Source organism: Lepidochelys olivacea, assembly GCF_965140295.1.
Source record: "Lepidochelys olivacea isolate rLepOli2 genome assembly, chromosome: 17".
In the NCBI taxonomy this organism is placed as follows: Eukaryota; Metazoa; Chordata; order Testudines; family Cheloniidae; genus Lepidochelys; species Lepidochelys olivacea.
Window position 1 is genome coordinate 12,181,936 of NC_140427.1, and position 16,133 is coordinate 12,198,068.

The 16,133-nt window shown below is 41.2% G+C and overlaps 1 protein-coding gene across 1 annotated transcript; it reads left to right on the forward strand.

The window, feature by feature from the left end:
- Positions 1-188: 188 nt before the first annotated feature.
- Positions 189-7,346, forward strand: LOC311532682 (tRNA uridine(34) hydroxylase-like). Its single transcript, XM_084651360.1, has 3 exons — positions 189-389; positions 4,867-4,975; positions 6,019-7,346. Exons 1-3 carry the CDS (start codon positions 219-221, stop codon positions 6,285-6,287), a joined length of 549 nt encoding a protein of 182 aa, XP_084507486.1. The 5' UTR covers positions 189-218; the 3' UTR covers positions 6,288-7,346.
- The last annotated feature ends 8,787 nt before the right edge of the window (positions 7,347-16,133 follow it).

Here is a 16,133-nt window from a genome sequence, read left to right on the forward strand (position 1 = left end):
AAGGACAAATAAGAATTTTTTATGTCTACATTTTTGAAGTGTGTTCCCTAAGAAATTATAAGTTTTTCCTTTTTTTGCCACTAATGTAATTGACTATAAGAGTTAAAATTCTGTTAATTTACCAAATGAATACTAACCATGTGACCTGCTACCTAGATAAGGAAGTAGGAAGTCTTTAGAGACCATATTCTTCACAGTTCTTTGCAACCGCCAAGATAATGGCAACACAATTTCTGCAGAAGATGGACAATTTAAATATAAGTGACCCCAAAGAAATGATGAGTTTAGCCATAAAGTGGGTACAGGAGACATTTCCAAATGTGGAATCGGTTACCACAGAGACATTGCAATGCTGGATGGAAGAGAAGCCAGAGGAATTAATCATTCTTGTAAGTGATTTATTACCTATGAATTAAAGCAAGTACTCTGTAATTAAAATCAGTCTTGGTCTCCTGACTACCCAATTTAAGAGGGTAAAATTTTTCTGTGTTCAACAAGTATTTTGTGTAACCTGGCTGTTCAGGTAGAATTTTTTTTTAACTTATGATCTTATGTCAGACCTCTCTTTTTTCTCTTCTCCCTTCACGTCTCATCCTTTCCACATTGCATAAGTTGGGCCTCTTAGAGCCAGGGTGCAGTATCGGACACTAATAACACTTTGCCTCTTTATAGTCCGGCGTACCCAAGGATCTCAAAGCATGCCTGGCTCAGTCCTCTATGTAGTTGCTTTTTATCATTCTTTCTTGACCTGATTGTGATGCGTGCATGACCGTGACAAATTAAATAAAAAGAAAGTTATAATCAAGCTTACTCATAGGGTTAGCTCGTCAGCTGCAGTAAAGTGAGGTAGCACTGTTGAAGTCAGTGGCGGATGTACACCAACTGAGGATCTGGAGGAAAGTTGAAAACCACAGCCTTGAACATGGGATTCTTCAAGAAAAGAAATAAACAAAATCTCCTGTCCCATTATTTATTTACAGGCATTGTTATAGTGTTTCTGGTAGGATCTGAGTGCCATTTACTTATGTTAGGCTCAGTTTATTCCTTCAAGCCCACTGTATGGGCCCCTACACTAGGACTTTCCACACTGCCTATCTAGCACTGGTACTGCTCCTAGTGTAAGGGGCGCTGTAGCCAGGGTGAGGTTGTTTGTGCAACTGTGCTATCTAACCCTACGTCAGTGCTTCTACCCTTGCTGGCACTGGGGAATCATTAACGCCACTTTTTTGCAACACCTGGATTTTCCACTGAGGTCTCCCGTCCCAACCTAGAAGCTCACCACGCCAGCTTTAGTGTCTGAGATTTCCTGATGCCCAGTATAAGCACATGATGGTGCAGGAAAAAGGAATGTTGTAGTGGCAGCATACTCTGCCCCTGGAATGGAACGGCTGCCAGGGAAGAGAGCTCTTCCCTGTATTTTGGATTGGGGTTTTAGTTCTGGTTCCCCAGTTGTGTAGGTCAGTTGGTGGGGTGAGAAGTATATATATCTAGTAATTGTATCTGCAATCCGTTGATTCATCATAACTCCATATCGCACCAGATGTTGCCAAGTTCTAGATTCCAACTGAGGGAACTGAATGAAGAGAAAAGGTGGGGTGCCAACAAGCCTCTCAAAGAAAGGAAACTATAGTTTTGGCAGGTTATGCTGTTAACCTCTTAGACAGGCAGTTTACATTTTAATTTGAAATCAGTTGCAAACCCCACTTCAAAACCAGCCAAGTTCTTCAGCCTTTTCGTAAGGGAACGCAAACTATAAAGGTCAGTCAGGCTCTACAGGGAAAGTTTCATTCATCCAAGTTATGTCACAGTGAGACCCCGGGCTGGATTTAGGCACAGGCGACCAAGGTGAGGGCCTGGCTCTGTGGGGCACTGGGCTCAGGGTCCTGTAAGGGGGCACTGAAGATGCCCCTTGCCTGGGGCACCATTTGGTCTAGGGTCAGCCCTGGCTAAAGCACTTAACAAATGGAACTCTCTGAAAGAGCAGAGCAGAGCTGCATTGTTGCATCAGCACCCTGGGCAGGAACTCTGTTTCTGAAGTTGCATATTTATTCCAAATATTACATTTCTGCCTAGTTTGGCCTTTCAGATCTAGACTAAAACAAACCTCTATGGTCTAATGCTGCCAAGCTAGCTAGGTTTTACTGCTCCTGCTGTTGTTTCATTGCAGTAACAATGGTACAGATTTGCCTGGAATTTGATTTTTTTTGTAAGCAGTTTGCTATTTTTATAAGTTAAAATATTTTAAAATGTCAGCTAGGAATCGCCTATAAATGTATCTGTTACAAACTAACATGCAGCATGGATATTTTTTTCTGGGAATTGGGTTATAAAAACATCTAAAGACGACTTGTTCTTAGCTTTTGTTAATATAATAGGGTTGCTTTTTTCAGACAGGATCTTAGTGGTTGTGGAATACTACCATTATCATGTTGAAAAGTATGAAGTCACTCCCCGGTAAACACAGACTTGAGGCTAAGAGGAGAGATCAGACAGATCCCATGTGTCTGCTTTTCTATTCTGGAATGCGATTCGCTCCCAATATGACTTCAGAGGAGAGGATCCTATGGAAAGGTTGACTCACAGGAATCAAATTACCATGTAGGTTTGCCAAAATCAAGTCAAGAATCTCAATTCTTGGCCATCAATATCAGGAACAAATTGAAAATTGAGGATACGAAATGTTCCTTCTCTGGGGAAATATTAAAAAAAAACCCAACACGAGTTAGTTTGTATGGGAGACGCCTGAACTTGTGACTATGAGCCCAGAACTCTCAGCTCTGACACTGGCCTTGAGCAAATAACCTCCCTGCTTCAGTTTCTTCATCTATAGAGCAGGAGTGATCGTACAGACTTACCTACTTGATCTCAGCCCTAGGGCTGTTTATTAGCTGAGATCCAGTGATGCAGTCTTTACTCCTGTGAGTTCAATGGCTCGACTCATGTAAGCAAAGATTGCAGACATAGATCCTGATTGTTTCTAAAGCACATTGAAGGCATATGCTAAATACTGTTTGCTTTAAATTGTTATTTATTTTTGAAAAATTGCATTTGTGTGGATTGCAATTAACAAATGTAGGAAGATGAATTCCCTGCCATAGAGAAATTAAAAACTGTGTAAGTGAAAGTTGTGTTGTAAAAATGAGACATTGCTACATATGTAATTACCACCACACCTAAGTGGCAATAAAGTTAAGCTCTTCCCATGTTATTATAACTATTCTGTTTAGGGACACGTAAAGATAGCAGGTACCAAGAGATATTGCCAGGGTAAAAACCTAGCTCCCGTAAAGCCAGGCAATGGGTGTTTTGTGATTGACTTCAACAGGGTCAGAATTTCACCACCTAATTTCATCCACCACAAATGGATTCAGACTCCGTTGATACTGTCTATTTATGTAGCCTCTCTGTTGATTGGAAAAGGCTTCCCTTTAAAATCTGAGATATTACATAAGGTACTTGTTCCTTTGCAGGACTCGGTGGGTAAGTTTCATGTTAAAAACAAGGTGCTTTCTGTGCGAACAGTGGAATATCACACAAACAACTTTACACAGTGCTTGCGCTTTTCAAAGTAATTTCTCAGTAGTTTTCAGGAATTAGAGGTGAAAATAACATCCTTACAAGCTTTATAAAAGTAGGCTGTATGAGACAACTGTACCATTTTTCACACAGAAGAGTAGTTGTGACTAACAAAATAAGGATAATTTTGTAATAAGGATTCTATAAAACCCTTTTTTTTTTCCCACTCAGACCTTTCATTCATGGAGTTTATACACAACATTATCTGTCAATTTGCTCATGCTGAGTTGTACTTCGCTATGAATAATCCCATTGAAGAAAATGGATCTACTCATGGAGTAAACTACTACATAATGTCAGTAAGGGTGACAGAATCTGGCCCTATATAGTTATAGCACCACTAAATGCAGCCCCTTCTGGGGTGTGAAGCCAGCACCCCATCATCCAGCATACACTGGAGAAAAGGGATACGTTGGGCAAGGATAAAACCTTATTCTTATACAAAGTGCCATTAGATAGTCAAATTCTACCTAGAGGAAAGAGTATGTTGCTTAAGATCTCATCTACAAGATCTTAGCGTATTTAAATCTGTTTATTTACCTCAGAATTATAATGGGCTAAAGCAACACTGCCATGATTCAAACCAGAGGTCCCAAGAATTGTTAGTATTTCCTACCCAGTGCTTAGGCCCATATAAGTCATCTTCTCCAGCCTATGCACCTTCAACGTCTCTCCCCACCTAGAAGGCAGTCCTGTCACTATCTCCATCAGTAGGTCTTGAAAAATTGTATCCATAGTAGGTCAGACAGAACTTGCGCAGACTCTAGAAGATCCTGTTTCAAATATGGTTAAATAATAGAGAACAGGGTGCTCATTATGTTATATTTATAACAAGCCTGTACAAAGTCTGCAATTTTTTACTCCAACTCTATAATTGTAGCTCAATAGCAGCGAGATCATAGTTATCGCTGACTGAAACGATTGTTAGAACATATTTAATTAAAGGCTTGAGTTTTATTTTTGAGGACAAGGGACTGGCAGGTGATGTGCATTTCACAAAGCCCATCCTGTGATAGTCTTTGCTGAAACAATCTTCATCTGGATTTTATTAGACACAGATGAAATTTTAATGAAGCCGTAAGTTTGGCTGTCCCAAGACTCAAGTTTTTGTGGCTTTTTGTGAACATAGTCACATGAGCACATGTCCCTATAGTTCATTCCAGTTTCAGACAACTAAGAGGTAGCATAAATAGATCTGACATTAAACATCATGCTGCATATTTTAAACAGTCATCAGATATTGTAGGTTTTATTTGAATGAGTTAAAATTGGTCAATGTTCTATTCTTAGGACATCCGGAGTGCAGCTGAATTTGAAGTCAGCCATCTGCCAGGGGCAATACTCATTGACCCTCAGAGTGATACACTGCAAGAATTTCTGCAGAAACAGCTCCTTCCAGGTACAGTAAAGATCTCAGTAGAACTCATTCTTTCTTGTTGCAAACAGCTTTCAAGCTGCTCTAAGGTGAGAATTTTCAAAAGAGCGCAGTGAGCACACCTGGGGCCAGGGTTTCAGAAGTGCTTAGCCCGTGGGGTGCTGGAGACGACTGGAGAATGGCTTGGCACACAGTCAGCTGAGAACTGGGGAAGTGCAAAGGCCACCTTTCCACCACCCTCCTGAGCTACTTCTCAGTCATAGCCAGGAATCTGGGCCGTAATATTAAAAAAAAAAAAAAAAGCCTTACCTGGTTTATTAACAACACTCAAGACTATGAAGACTAAACCAATGAAAAACCTAATTTACTTTTCATCACATATTCTGGATTATTATTTTACTCTCTCTTTGGCACTCAGCCTAGATGGTATAACTGGACTGGGCAATTTCTACTCAGTGTTACATTCAGGTTCTTATACACTGGCACAGAGCTGAAGAGCCTGGGTAAAGAAGTGATGTGGGGCATTTCAAACTGAAACAACCATTTTCAATGACATTAAAAAACATGAACATGTATAATCATCATTAATATTAGATTTTGTTATATAAAAAGAGACAAACTAAATTTTGTGTCTAAATGGCTTGACAAAGGTGCTGGGATATGCCCTATGCTGAGGGCATTATTGCTGAAATCATCATCATAACAACAGACTAGAAGTATTGCCAACTCTCATAAAAATGTAACTTTTTTTTTAAAAGCCCCAGCTTCTGGAGTCAAGTAAATATATGAGACTCTCAGCTTCAAAAAAAGTAAGTTCTCAGCACTTATGGATGCAAAGCTTGAAAATGTGACACCAGCCAGCCCTATATCCTCAAGGTTCAGAAACTAAACGCTGAATAAAAAGGACCCTAAATCCATTATTTATTTATTTTATTTATTTATATCTCATGATTTTTGAGGGCCGGAGTTACCACTGTTTGGAGTTGGCAATACTGGATTAGTGAGAAAAACCTTGTAGTTGTACACAGCTTTTAACTCCCTCCTTGGTTTTTTCCATTCTATTTCAGAGAGTAAAAATAAAAACATCATTTGCTATTGCACTGTGGGATACAGGGCTTCCAGGACTGCCCAGAGCGTGAATGAGTTCTTGTCAAGTGAAGCCGGCCAAACCCCCAAAACTTCCCTGAAGGTTTATAATGCAGAAGGAGGACTGGTGAAATGGGCCAGTGAAAGAAGGCTGATGGTGGACAAACAGGAGCATCCCATTCACCTCGTTCACCCCTACAATGCAGCATGGGCAAAACTACTGGAACCAGAGCTGCAAGCACAGATCTAAAGCATTTCTGCAAGTCTGATCTAACTGGGGCCTCTAGGTAAAATACAAATTAATAATAAGAATAAAAATGAATGGGGGCCCCAACCTCAACTATGTCTTGGAGGCATAACTATAATGCTACTAATAGAGGATTACAATATGTATTGTAGTTGTTTTAATTGGTAGGCAGAACTGGCTAAAGATACTAAGCTAGCTTTTCAGCTGGTCTAAAGTGGAGTAGGAACTGAAGTCAAGTCAGATATGACAATTTACACCAGTTAGACTGAAATCTAGATTAACAAAGAGCACAGGACAATACAGAATCCCAGCTGCAGTCTGGTGAAAAGGGAGAAGTCCTGGCAAATGCTGGGAACAAGGTTATTGTGTATAAACAGATAGAATCCCACAGTCCAAATCATGACAAATGGAAAAGCAAAGCACTACATTTTTAACATCTCTGTTACTGTTTAAATTTGCTGGTGGAGTCCTGTATTCACCAGATAGCTTGTCTAGATGCATCTAATCTTTCTGGGAATAACAGTTGGGCCAGTCACATAGGTAAAGAGAAAGAGTGCCAGCTGGAGATGCACAGTAACCAGTAAATAAAGTAAGTAAGATTAAATAAGATTATTTCCTGTTAGTGAGTTAGGTTCTAAACATATATAAGCTCACCCACATACGATGAAAATAACTTTAATTCTTGGTCCTTGCAAAGGTGATGCACAAATAGTTACAGTTTCATGGAGGCCTAAATAAATATTTGGGAAGAGGTATAAACCCGCTCTTTAACTGCAATCTAACTAACCTGTCAGTGCTTATTATTTGCTCAATTGCTGTATAATCTTGCTGGCAACTCTGAAATCCTTAGGAACCATTTCTAAATATACACACCTCTCACCTTGGTTACTGGACTTTTTAGGCGAGTGAAAATAGCGCATCACTGTTTGAACCTCTGTCTTTTCCTAGACCACTTTATTTTAAAAGTAGCTGTTGACTTATTTTAAATAGTCGAACATGGAGTACTACAGCCAAAAGAAATCTGAAACCGTTATTATAATTTCTGAGGTGCCTGATCTTGTAGTTTTACTCTGGCAAAAAAAAAAATTGTTCCAATTGCACACGTGGTTTGGTGGGTTGTTTTTTGTTTGTTTGGTCTTAACATTCAAACCTGACAGCTCTAAGGGCATAATCCAAAGCCCTTTAACGTCAATATGAGCCTTTCCATTTACTTCAATGGGCTTTGGATCAGACCCAGAGTCACCAGCCCGGCTACACGATTCACAATGAGTGCTAGGGCAATGGAACTGAAAAGAGCTGGAGAAAGAGCCTGGGGATTCTGGAGAGTAAGTCAATCAATAACTCGACTGCATGACACTTGTCTGACTGTGACTGAAGATGGAGCAGTCAGCATTTGGAATGATCAGATTTAGGAACAAAAAATACAATGAACTATCTAAAGCCACACAGCCCGAGCAGCCGAGACAAGGGTTGGTATTTGGTGAATGAGGTATAGAAGAAACGCAGCTAGAGCTGTTACAAAAGGGAGGCCTAGTGAGACATGCCAGTACTTCCTGCACACAGAGAACCAGTTCAGAGCATGCTGGTGCATCTGAGTGGCAGAGGCCTCCTCCTGACCATATAACACAGGGGACAGTGTCATCTTAAGTGTGCACATGTCGGGCTCCTTCTGGAACTTATAGGCAGCATGACTGTCAAGCTTCTCGTATCCAATGGCTTCAGGCTGCCCCTGCAAACAGCTGAGGACAGCAAGGAACCAGAGGAACTCCAGAGCTGTCCTGAAGCACAAGCAAGGAGTTGGGACCCAATCAAGCCCCTGATCTGAAGCCACTCACAGGGTGGCGGAGATCTCATTGATAGGGCTGGTGATGGTGCCGGTCCTGTCAATAAAGGCCATAAGATCTGTGAGCCGGGAAAGGGAATAGGCTGACGTTGCCCTTTAAGGAATGGACAACGGGAGCACTCAGCGCTTGCTCCCCCCTTGTGTTCCCACTGTCTTGTGGGGGGGGGCTCCCCCATCCCTTCTCTGGAGCACCCCCTCCTGACCCTCTCTCAAACTTTGCCTCAGGACCTTCGGAGTGGGACTAAGGGAATACTTCCATCCCTGTCACCAGCCCTCTGTCACAGGACAGGGAGCAGCACATAAAGTCCAGTTTCTTCCCAGCACTCCTACATGTCAGAGAGGGCAGGGCCCAATTGCTTCCTTGGGATTAATCAGAGATCAAGGCCTATTCCAGGGTTAAAATCATTAACAACAACGGTAAACGGTCAAAATTTGATTCTTCCTGAAGTAATAAGCTGCTGGCAGTTCTCCTAAAGAAACCACAAACCACATCATTTACCCACATTGACTAAGGGGGAAGACAGTGGAGGGATTTTAACTTCACAGCCCCAATGTTCCATGTTCTGCTAATTACTTCCAAAATTTTAACATAAAAATACAGTCAGCAGAAATAAAAAATGCAGAGAAAAGCCAGTCCTTTTGCCAGGTGGAGAGAATCTATTCTTCTGGGAAATTTGGATCCATATTCAATATCTACAAAGTTCAGGGTATTTGGATCTGGGCTTTTGATTCGGGCCCATCCCTCCTAACAACAGAGATAACGGTGGAAATTAGCAAAGGATGCTATATGAACCCACTCACATGGGGGAGGGTTTAACTCCTGGGGGGAGGTTATTATAAGTGGAGAAACAAGAACAAGAAAAAGACTTATCCAGAGAATTAAAATAAGCAAGAAGGAGCAGATTCCTCCTCTCTCCCAGCCCCCTGAGAGGGCAAACTCTGTTCTCCCCATCTCCCCTCAGGGTCAGCACTTTTCTGAATTACTTCAGGGTGCAGAGACATAGGTATGAAGTTCACTCTCTCCTCTCCTAGACCAGCCTGGGGCATCCAGCTCTGTGGCACAGTTCCCATCTCTAATTCATAGATAGTGGGATTGAGTGGTTCTAATTAGGGACTGTTCTTAAACCAATATTCATGTTAAACTGATAATTTTGTTGCAGCTAAATGTAATCTTTAATGTGTCTATTTTAGGAAAGGTAGAGTAGAGGGAATAGGTCCATATACAGAATGAGATCAGTTTTCATTTTGGGTGCATGCATTTTTTTTTGGGCAGATGTCTGCACTGGGAAATGGTAAGAAAAGAGAAGCGCATGGGTTGTGGTGGTTAAAGCAGCAGGACTGGGCATCAGAGTTCTTGGATTCTAGTCCCAACTCTGGAAGGGCAGTGTTGTCTAGCAGTCAAAGCAACAATCTAGAAGTTCCTGCATTCTCGCTGTGAGTTTATAATAAACAAGCTGCAGTGAAGACTCCATAAAAAGGCCCCACCACCATGCAGATCCTTTTAATATCTTAATGAGTTAACAATTTGCCGGATTCAGTTATCTCAGCTGTAATAGGCTCTCTGCAGATGGACTTTATTCAAACATCGTCATGACCCAAAAAAAGTTGATTTCTGTGCAATCTGCTAGTTACAGAATGACCCAACTAAATATGCTCTATAAATAGTTTACAAAAAGTAAGCGGACCTAGAGATTCTCATCTACATAATGCGAATAAGCGTGGCCTAAAGGTGGTTGACATGTGTATCCCAATACTGTTTAGGGACCTCATCCGATACTTTGCCTTCTGTAGCAATGGGACTTCAAACTATGGTTTGGTTTCCTCACATCAATCTTCTGTAATTTCCACTTTTTGTATGTTCCTCAAAAAGATGAGAATGGTGACAATCTACACAGACCTCACTAGCTGCTGTAAAATTTCAGGCCAGTTTTTAAATAGAGATGCATTCCTGTGGTGGAGTTCTGCAGAGCTAGATTTAAATTCACCTGTGTGCCAGCAAGATCTTGAGAGGTGTGTCAAAATGGAGCCATCCAAAATCAGTTGCCACTTTTGAAAATATTGGCCTTTGCAACTTGGTCACACAGGAATGACAGAGCAAAGAATCACACCCGGATAATCTGCCTACTTGACTTGTTCTTGCCACATGGCCATTCATCCTTCAAAAGACCTTGAGTCAGTTCCAAATTTCGATCACTATGTTGTGTCTTCTAGGCTGAGATTTTCAAAAGTACTCAGCGCTGACCTAACTCATGTCAATGAGCCACTGATTTCAGTAAGAACAGGATTAGGCTAAAGATGAACAATTTTGAAAATCCCCCCTCGTTCTGACTTAAATATTAGAGCTGGTTAGAAAATGCAGGGAGGGAAGATTTCAACCACAGTGAAAATAATTGTTTTCTACTGAAAATTTTGACTTCTAATCAAAAACCTGAAAGCCATTTTTTAAAAGTTTTTGTGAGTGGGAAAAAACAAAATATGTCCAGATGAAAAAAAATCAAACTTTTTTTGGTTTTCACTCAGATCAGTATGGCTTTTGGTTCCCAATGAATAATCAGAAATGTTCAATGAAAACAGTCACCTTCTACACCAAAAAGAACAACAACACTAAACAATACAAAGTAATAACTTGACTGAAAACTCAATTTCCCATCACATTTAAATTGACAGAAAACGTTCAACCAGCCTCACTAAATATTAATTAAGTCACTGAAACCCATTATTTCTCAATACTCGGCACAGGAGGGTTGTTTTGTTATAAGGAACATTCAGTCTCTCCTGACTTTTCAAGAATCTGGTTGTCTACAGAATCACTGCTCTTTAGAAGCTACACGTCACATTTCTGGCATGAGGTATTATTTGAAAACCTCTTGCTGTCTGACTCATTGAAAAGCTACATTGCAAAGAAGGCCAAGCAACAATTTTTCATGGTTAAATAAAGTGAATAGACACGGGGAAGATAACATCTTCTTACTTGTAAAATAAATGGTCAGCTGCTTATGACAAGGATCTATATAAAGGACCTTATTGAGTAATGAATGGCCACTATTCACTTATTGCAGCAAAGAAACCCAGATGAACAAAAATAGATTTAATACTGAAATTATGACACAATCACCAACTAAATTTAAAAAAAATTACAGTATTATTGCTAGGGATAGTTTTATTTATTTTATCAGGCGTGTTATGTCCATTATCATTCCTTCCCCGCCTCCCCCATTTTCATGTGGTTATAACTTTCTTACACAGTGGTGGTAAACTTTTATGGCTGCCTAAAACATTTTAGGAAATTTTTAGTAGTCATTTGAGTCAGTTTGGAAAATAAAGTGCCTGAATAGGTGTAGAGTGACTGTTACTGAGGGACTTTTAACGTCTGCATTTCCAGACACTGAAAAAAAATTAACTGAGTAACTTTAACTTTTCATTAATATTTTGTTTCTCCCTAATGCAATGTGGAAATGGTTAGAACAGTGGATTGGAAGCCAGGACACCTGGATTCAATTCTTGGCTCTGCCACTGACTTGCCGAATACCCTTGGCTTAATCACTTCATCTTTCTCTACAGTCTCCTATTCACAAGTAAAACAGAGGTAATAATAATACTTACCTACCACAGAGGTATCCTGAGGCTTTATTAAGGATTGCAATGTACTTCAAGAGTCTTGGATAAAAAGATTCCATATAAAAGTAATATAGAGTAATTGGATATAGTCACTGATTTTTATTTGTATATAAATCTAAACTTTAAAGAAACAATATCAGTAAACAGCACCTTGCATTAATGATAAGCAGCAAAAAGAATATTAGAAAGAGGCTCGGTCAGATTGTGTATTAGGGTTCCACTTATACAAAGGTTACTAAACAGTTAACGTTATATTCATGTTACAGCCATGAGCAGTATGTGTTATCAGTGGTTATAAGCACATCAGTAGAAGGTGTTAGGAGTGGTTTTAAGTTATGGTTTTATAACCTATAGACTGGTTGGGCTCTATAACAATCTATTAATCCTTCATTAATCCTTTAGAAATGGAACTTTAACACCAAGCAGGATCAGATTCCATTAGAATGTTATGTAACAGGGCAGTGGAGTTTCCAGGACTATACAATTGAAGTAGGGAAAAATGTAACTGAGGCAGGCCACAATCCCCAATTATTTTGTGCAGTCCTTCTCACTGCATGATGCCCTGTGGTCCATTGCATGGGCTTCTTCAAACAATGCTTTGAACAGGGAAAGCAGCCAAACCGTCAGGCACACACTGTGCTGCTGCTACGGATACTCTGGGAGAGTTTTCAATCTCTCCAGCACGTTGGTGCTTATTGCTCTGCTGGTGTGTTATACCAGTTGCTGCAGGAGTGGCCGTTGTCAGGTAATGAGCCGGAGATTGGATTGTTCTAGTACATCAAGGTGCTACAATGGCACGGATCAGATTGAACAATGTAGGAAAGTCACATTTTATTGAGACACACTAGAGTACATTACAAAACAATCCACCCCCACCTTTAGGGGGCCCACAGTGCAGGTCTAACCTAGAGGATTTGCTACTGCACGCCTCTTTCCATAGTTTTCAGAGTAGCAGCTGTGTTAGTCTGTATTCGCAAAAAGAAAAGGAGGACTTGGGGTACGTTGGAGACTAACACATTTGAGCATAAGCTTTCGTGAGCTACAGCTCACTTCATCGGATGCATAAAGTGGAAAATACAGTGAGATTTATATAGACACAGACCATGAAAAAATGGGTGTTTATCATACACATTTAAGGAGAGTGATCACTTAAGATGAGCTATTACCAGCAGGAGAGTGGGGTGGGGGTGGGGGGGAGAGAAAACCTTTTGAAGTGATCATCAAGGTGGGCCCTTTCCAGGAGTTAACAAGAACGTCTGAGGAACAGTGGGGGTGGGGGAGGAATAAACAAGGGGAAATAGTTTTACTTTGTATAATGACTCAACCACTCCCAGTCTCTATTCAAGCCTAAGTTAATTGTATCCAATTTGCAAATTAATTCCAATTCAGCAGTCTCTCCTGGGAGTCTGTTTTCAAAGTTTTTTTGTTGAAGAATAGTCACTTTTAGATCAGAAATCGAGTGGCCAGAGAGATTGAAATGTTCTCTGACTGGTTTTTGAATGTTAAAATTCTTGACCTCTGATTTGTGTCCATTTTTTCTTTTACGTAGAGACTGTCCAGTTTGGACAATGTACTTGGCAGAGGGGCATTGCTGGCACATGATGGCATATATCACATCATCAGAGGCTCGTTCACCTACGCCTCTACCAGTGTGGCTGATGTGATTGGGCCCTATGATGTTGTCCCCTGAATAGATATGTGGGCACAGTTGGCAACGGGCTTTGTTGCAAGGATAGGTTCCTGGGTTAGTGGTTCTGTTGTGTGGTGTGTGGTTGCTGGTGAGTATTTGCTTCAGGTTGGGGGGCTGTCTGTAGGCAAGGACTGGCCTGTCTCCCAAGATTTGTGAGAGTGATGGGTCATCCTTCAGGATAGGTTGTAGATCCTTGATAATCAGTCACCTTCAGACCCCAACTAAAACCTCTCCAACGCATTATCAAGGATCTACAACCTATCCTGAAGGATGACCCATCACTCTCACAAATCTTGGGAGACAGGCCAGTCCTTGCCTACAGACAGCCCCCCAACCTGAAGCAAATACTCATCAGCAACCACACATGACACAACAGAACCACTAACCCAGGAACCTATCTTTGCAACAAAGCCCGTTGCCAACTGTGCCCACATATCTATTCAGGGGACAACATCATAGGGCCCAATCACATCAGCCACACTGGTAGAGGTGTAGGTGAACGAGCCTCTGATAATGTGATATATGCCATCATGTGCCAGCAATGCCCCTCTGCCAAGTACATTGTCCAAACTGGACAGTCTCTACGTAAAAGAAAAAATGGACACAAATCAGAGGTCAAGAATTTTAACATTCAAAAACCAGTCAGAGAACATTTCAATCTCTCTGGCCACTCGATTTCTGATCTAAAAGTGACTATTCTTCAACAAAAAAACTTTGAAAACAGACTCCCAGGAGAGACTGCTGAATTGGAATTAATTTGCAAATTGGATACAATTAACTTAGGCTTGAATAGAGACTGGGAGTGGTTGAGTCATTATACAAAGTAAAACTATTTCCCCTTGTTTATTCCTCCCCCACCCCCACTGTTCCTCAGACGTTCTTGTTAACTCCTGGAAAGGGCCCACCTTGATGATCACTTCAAAAGGTTTTCTCTTCCCCCCACCCCACCCCACTCTCCTGCTGGTAATAGCTCATCTTAAGTGATCACTCTCCTTAAATGTGTATGATAAACACCCATTTTTTCATGGTCTGTGTCTATATAAATCTCACTGTATTTTCCACTTTATGCGTCCTATGAAGTGAGCTGTAGCTCACGAACGCTTATGCTCAAATAAATTGGTTAGTCTCTAAGGTGCCACAAGTACTCCTTTTCCTCTTTCCATAGTGAGCATGAATGTTCAAAAACCAACAGTTAATCTGTTAAAGATGCAATTTGTCTGCAATTATTTTAACAAAAAAAGACACACTCTGGCTGGTTTGATTTTAGGACTTGGTCTTGCATTTACATGAGACTCTTGAGCCAATTCAGTAGGCTTTTCCCTCCCGCAACTGATTCCCACCCCCCATCCCCGATGCAAAAAATCTTTAGCAAATGCTTTCGCCATATTCTGAGGTTTCGCTCTTTAGAGCGGAGATGAGCCTATGCTGGAACACAAGATCTGAAACTGCCAAAACTTGATCAAGAGTGATCCAGCTCTGGATTCATAGATTCTTTTGGGGCCAGATCCTCATTGGTGTGAATCGGCATTGCTCTGAATTCAAGGGTACTATGCTGATTCACACCAGCTGAGGAGCTGGCCCATACTTTTTAAGACCAGAAAGGCCCATTCTGATGATTTAGTCAGAATTCCTGCATAACACAGGCCCTAGAATTTCATCCAAAGCTCAAACCTATCTGATATCTCAATAGTCAAAGAAGAATTCTTCTCTGTTCTGGAGGGAAATCAGTTTCAGCCCTGAATCCATATTCCACTCCCATCTGTTTCTACTGGAATGCTTTTTTTCTTCACTTGTGCATCCTCTACAGTGATTTATTTGCAGGGAGAAAGACAAACTGTCCTACTCCTTTCCCTAGCTGTAAACAAACAACCACCAGCCAACCAGGAAAGACATTTTCTCTTCCTTCACAGAGTCTCCTGTGGGTTGAATGCTCATTTGCTAACTAAGGGCTCCATCCTGCATACCATCTATAGTCATTCCCACACAGAGTCTGACTGAAGTCAGTGGGGCTGTATGGGAAGCATATTCACCTAGAGATAACTGTTTGCAGGCGCAAGCCCTATATGAGAGCAAGCTATTTACCATGGTCCTGCACCGTTAGGACTTTTGCAGACTTCCTCCCCCATTCAGGGGTTCCACACCAAAAACCCCACTGATCTCCTAGACCGTAGGAAGCAATATTAGCTATTCAGTGTCCAGCAAAAAGAATCTTGAACTACTGTAGCTCCATGAGCATAAAAGTACGGTAGGGCCAAGGCTGTACTAGAAGATGGATTTCAAACAACAGAGCACTGGATTTGCTCCTGAGAAGGAACAGCAAAAGTTGTGTGCCAGCTGGTCATCTGACATCACATTGAGCCCCAAAGAATCAGGCTCTGTCAGCATGTGTAAACAGGAACTGGGGTTGGTGTTCGAGCCCAGGTGAGAGAACTACTCTCTGTCTGCACAACCCAGTCAGGCTGAAAACCCTGAGGCTGCCACGTCTGAATGCTGCTCCTTCCACATCCTCTGTTGAGGTCACCGGCAAACATTTTGGGCTGTCTGGGGAAAGCCCAGCACGGCAACCAGAAACATCAGGCCATCAACTCCGATTGCAGCACTTGATCTAAAGCATTAACACTGTAAGAAAGAAGAAATGTTCCCAACATGGATTTCTGTAACAATTTGTACCTGGGAATGCTAGCAGCAGACATAACCT

Bases quoted from the DNA above. Each gene is read 5' to 3' on its own strand.
- LOC311532682 (XM_084651360.1), top strand. From the start codon at position 219: ATGGCAACACAATTTCTGCAGAAGATGGACAATTTAAATATAAGTGAC. The intron at 390-4,866 runs GTAAGTGATTTA...TTCTATTCTTAG, and splicing joins CAGAGGAATTAATCATTCTT to GACATCCGGAGTGCAGCTGA. The intron at 4,976-6,018 runs GTACAGTAAAGA...ATTCTATTTCAG, and splicing joins GCAGAAACAGCTCCTTCCAG to AGAGTAAAAATAAAAACATC.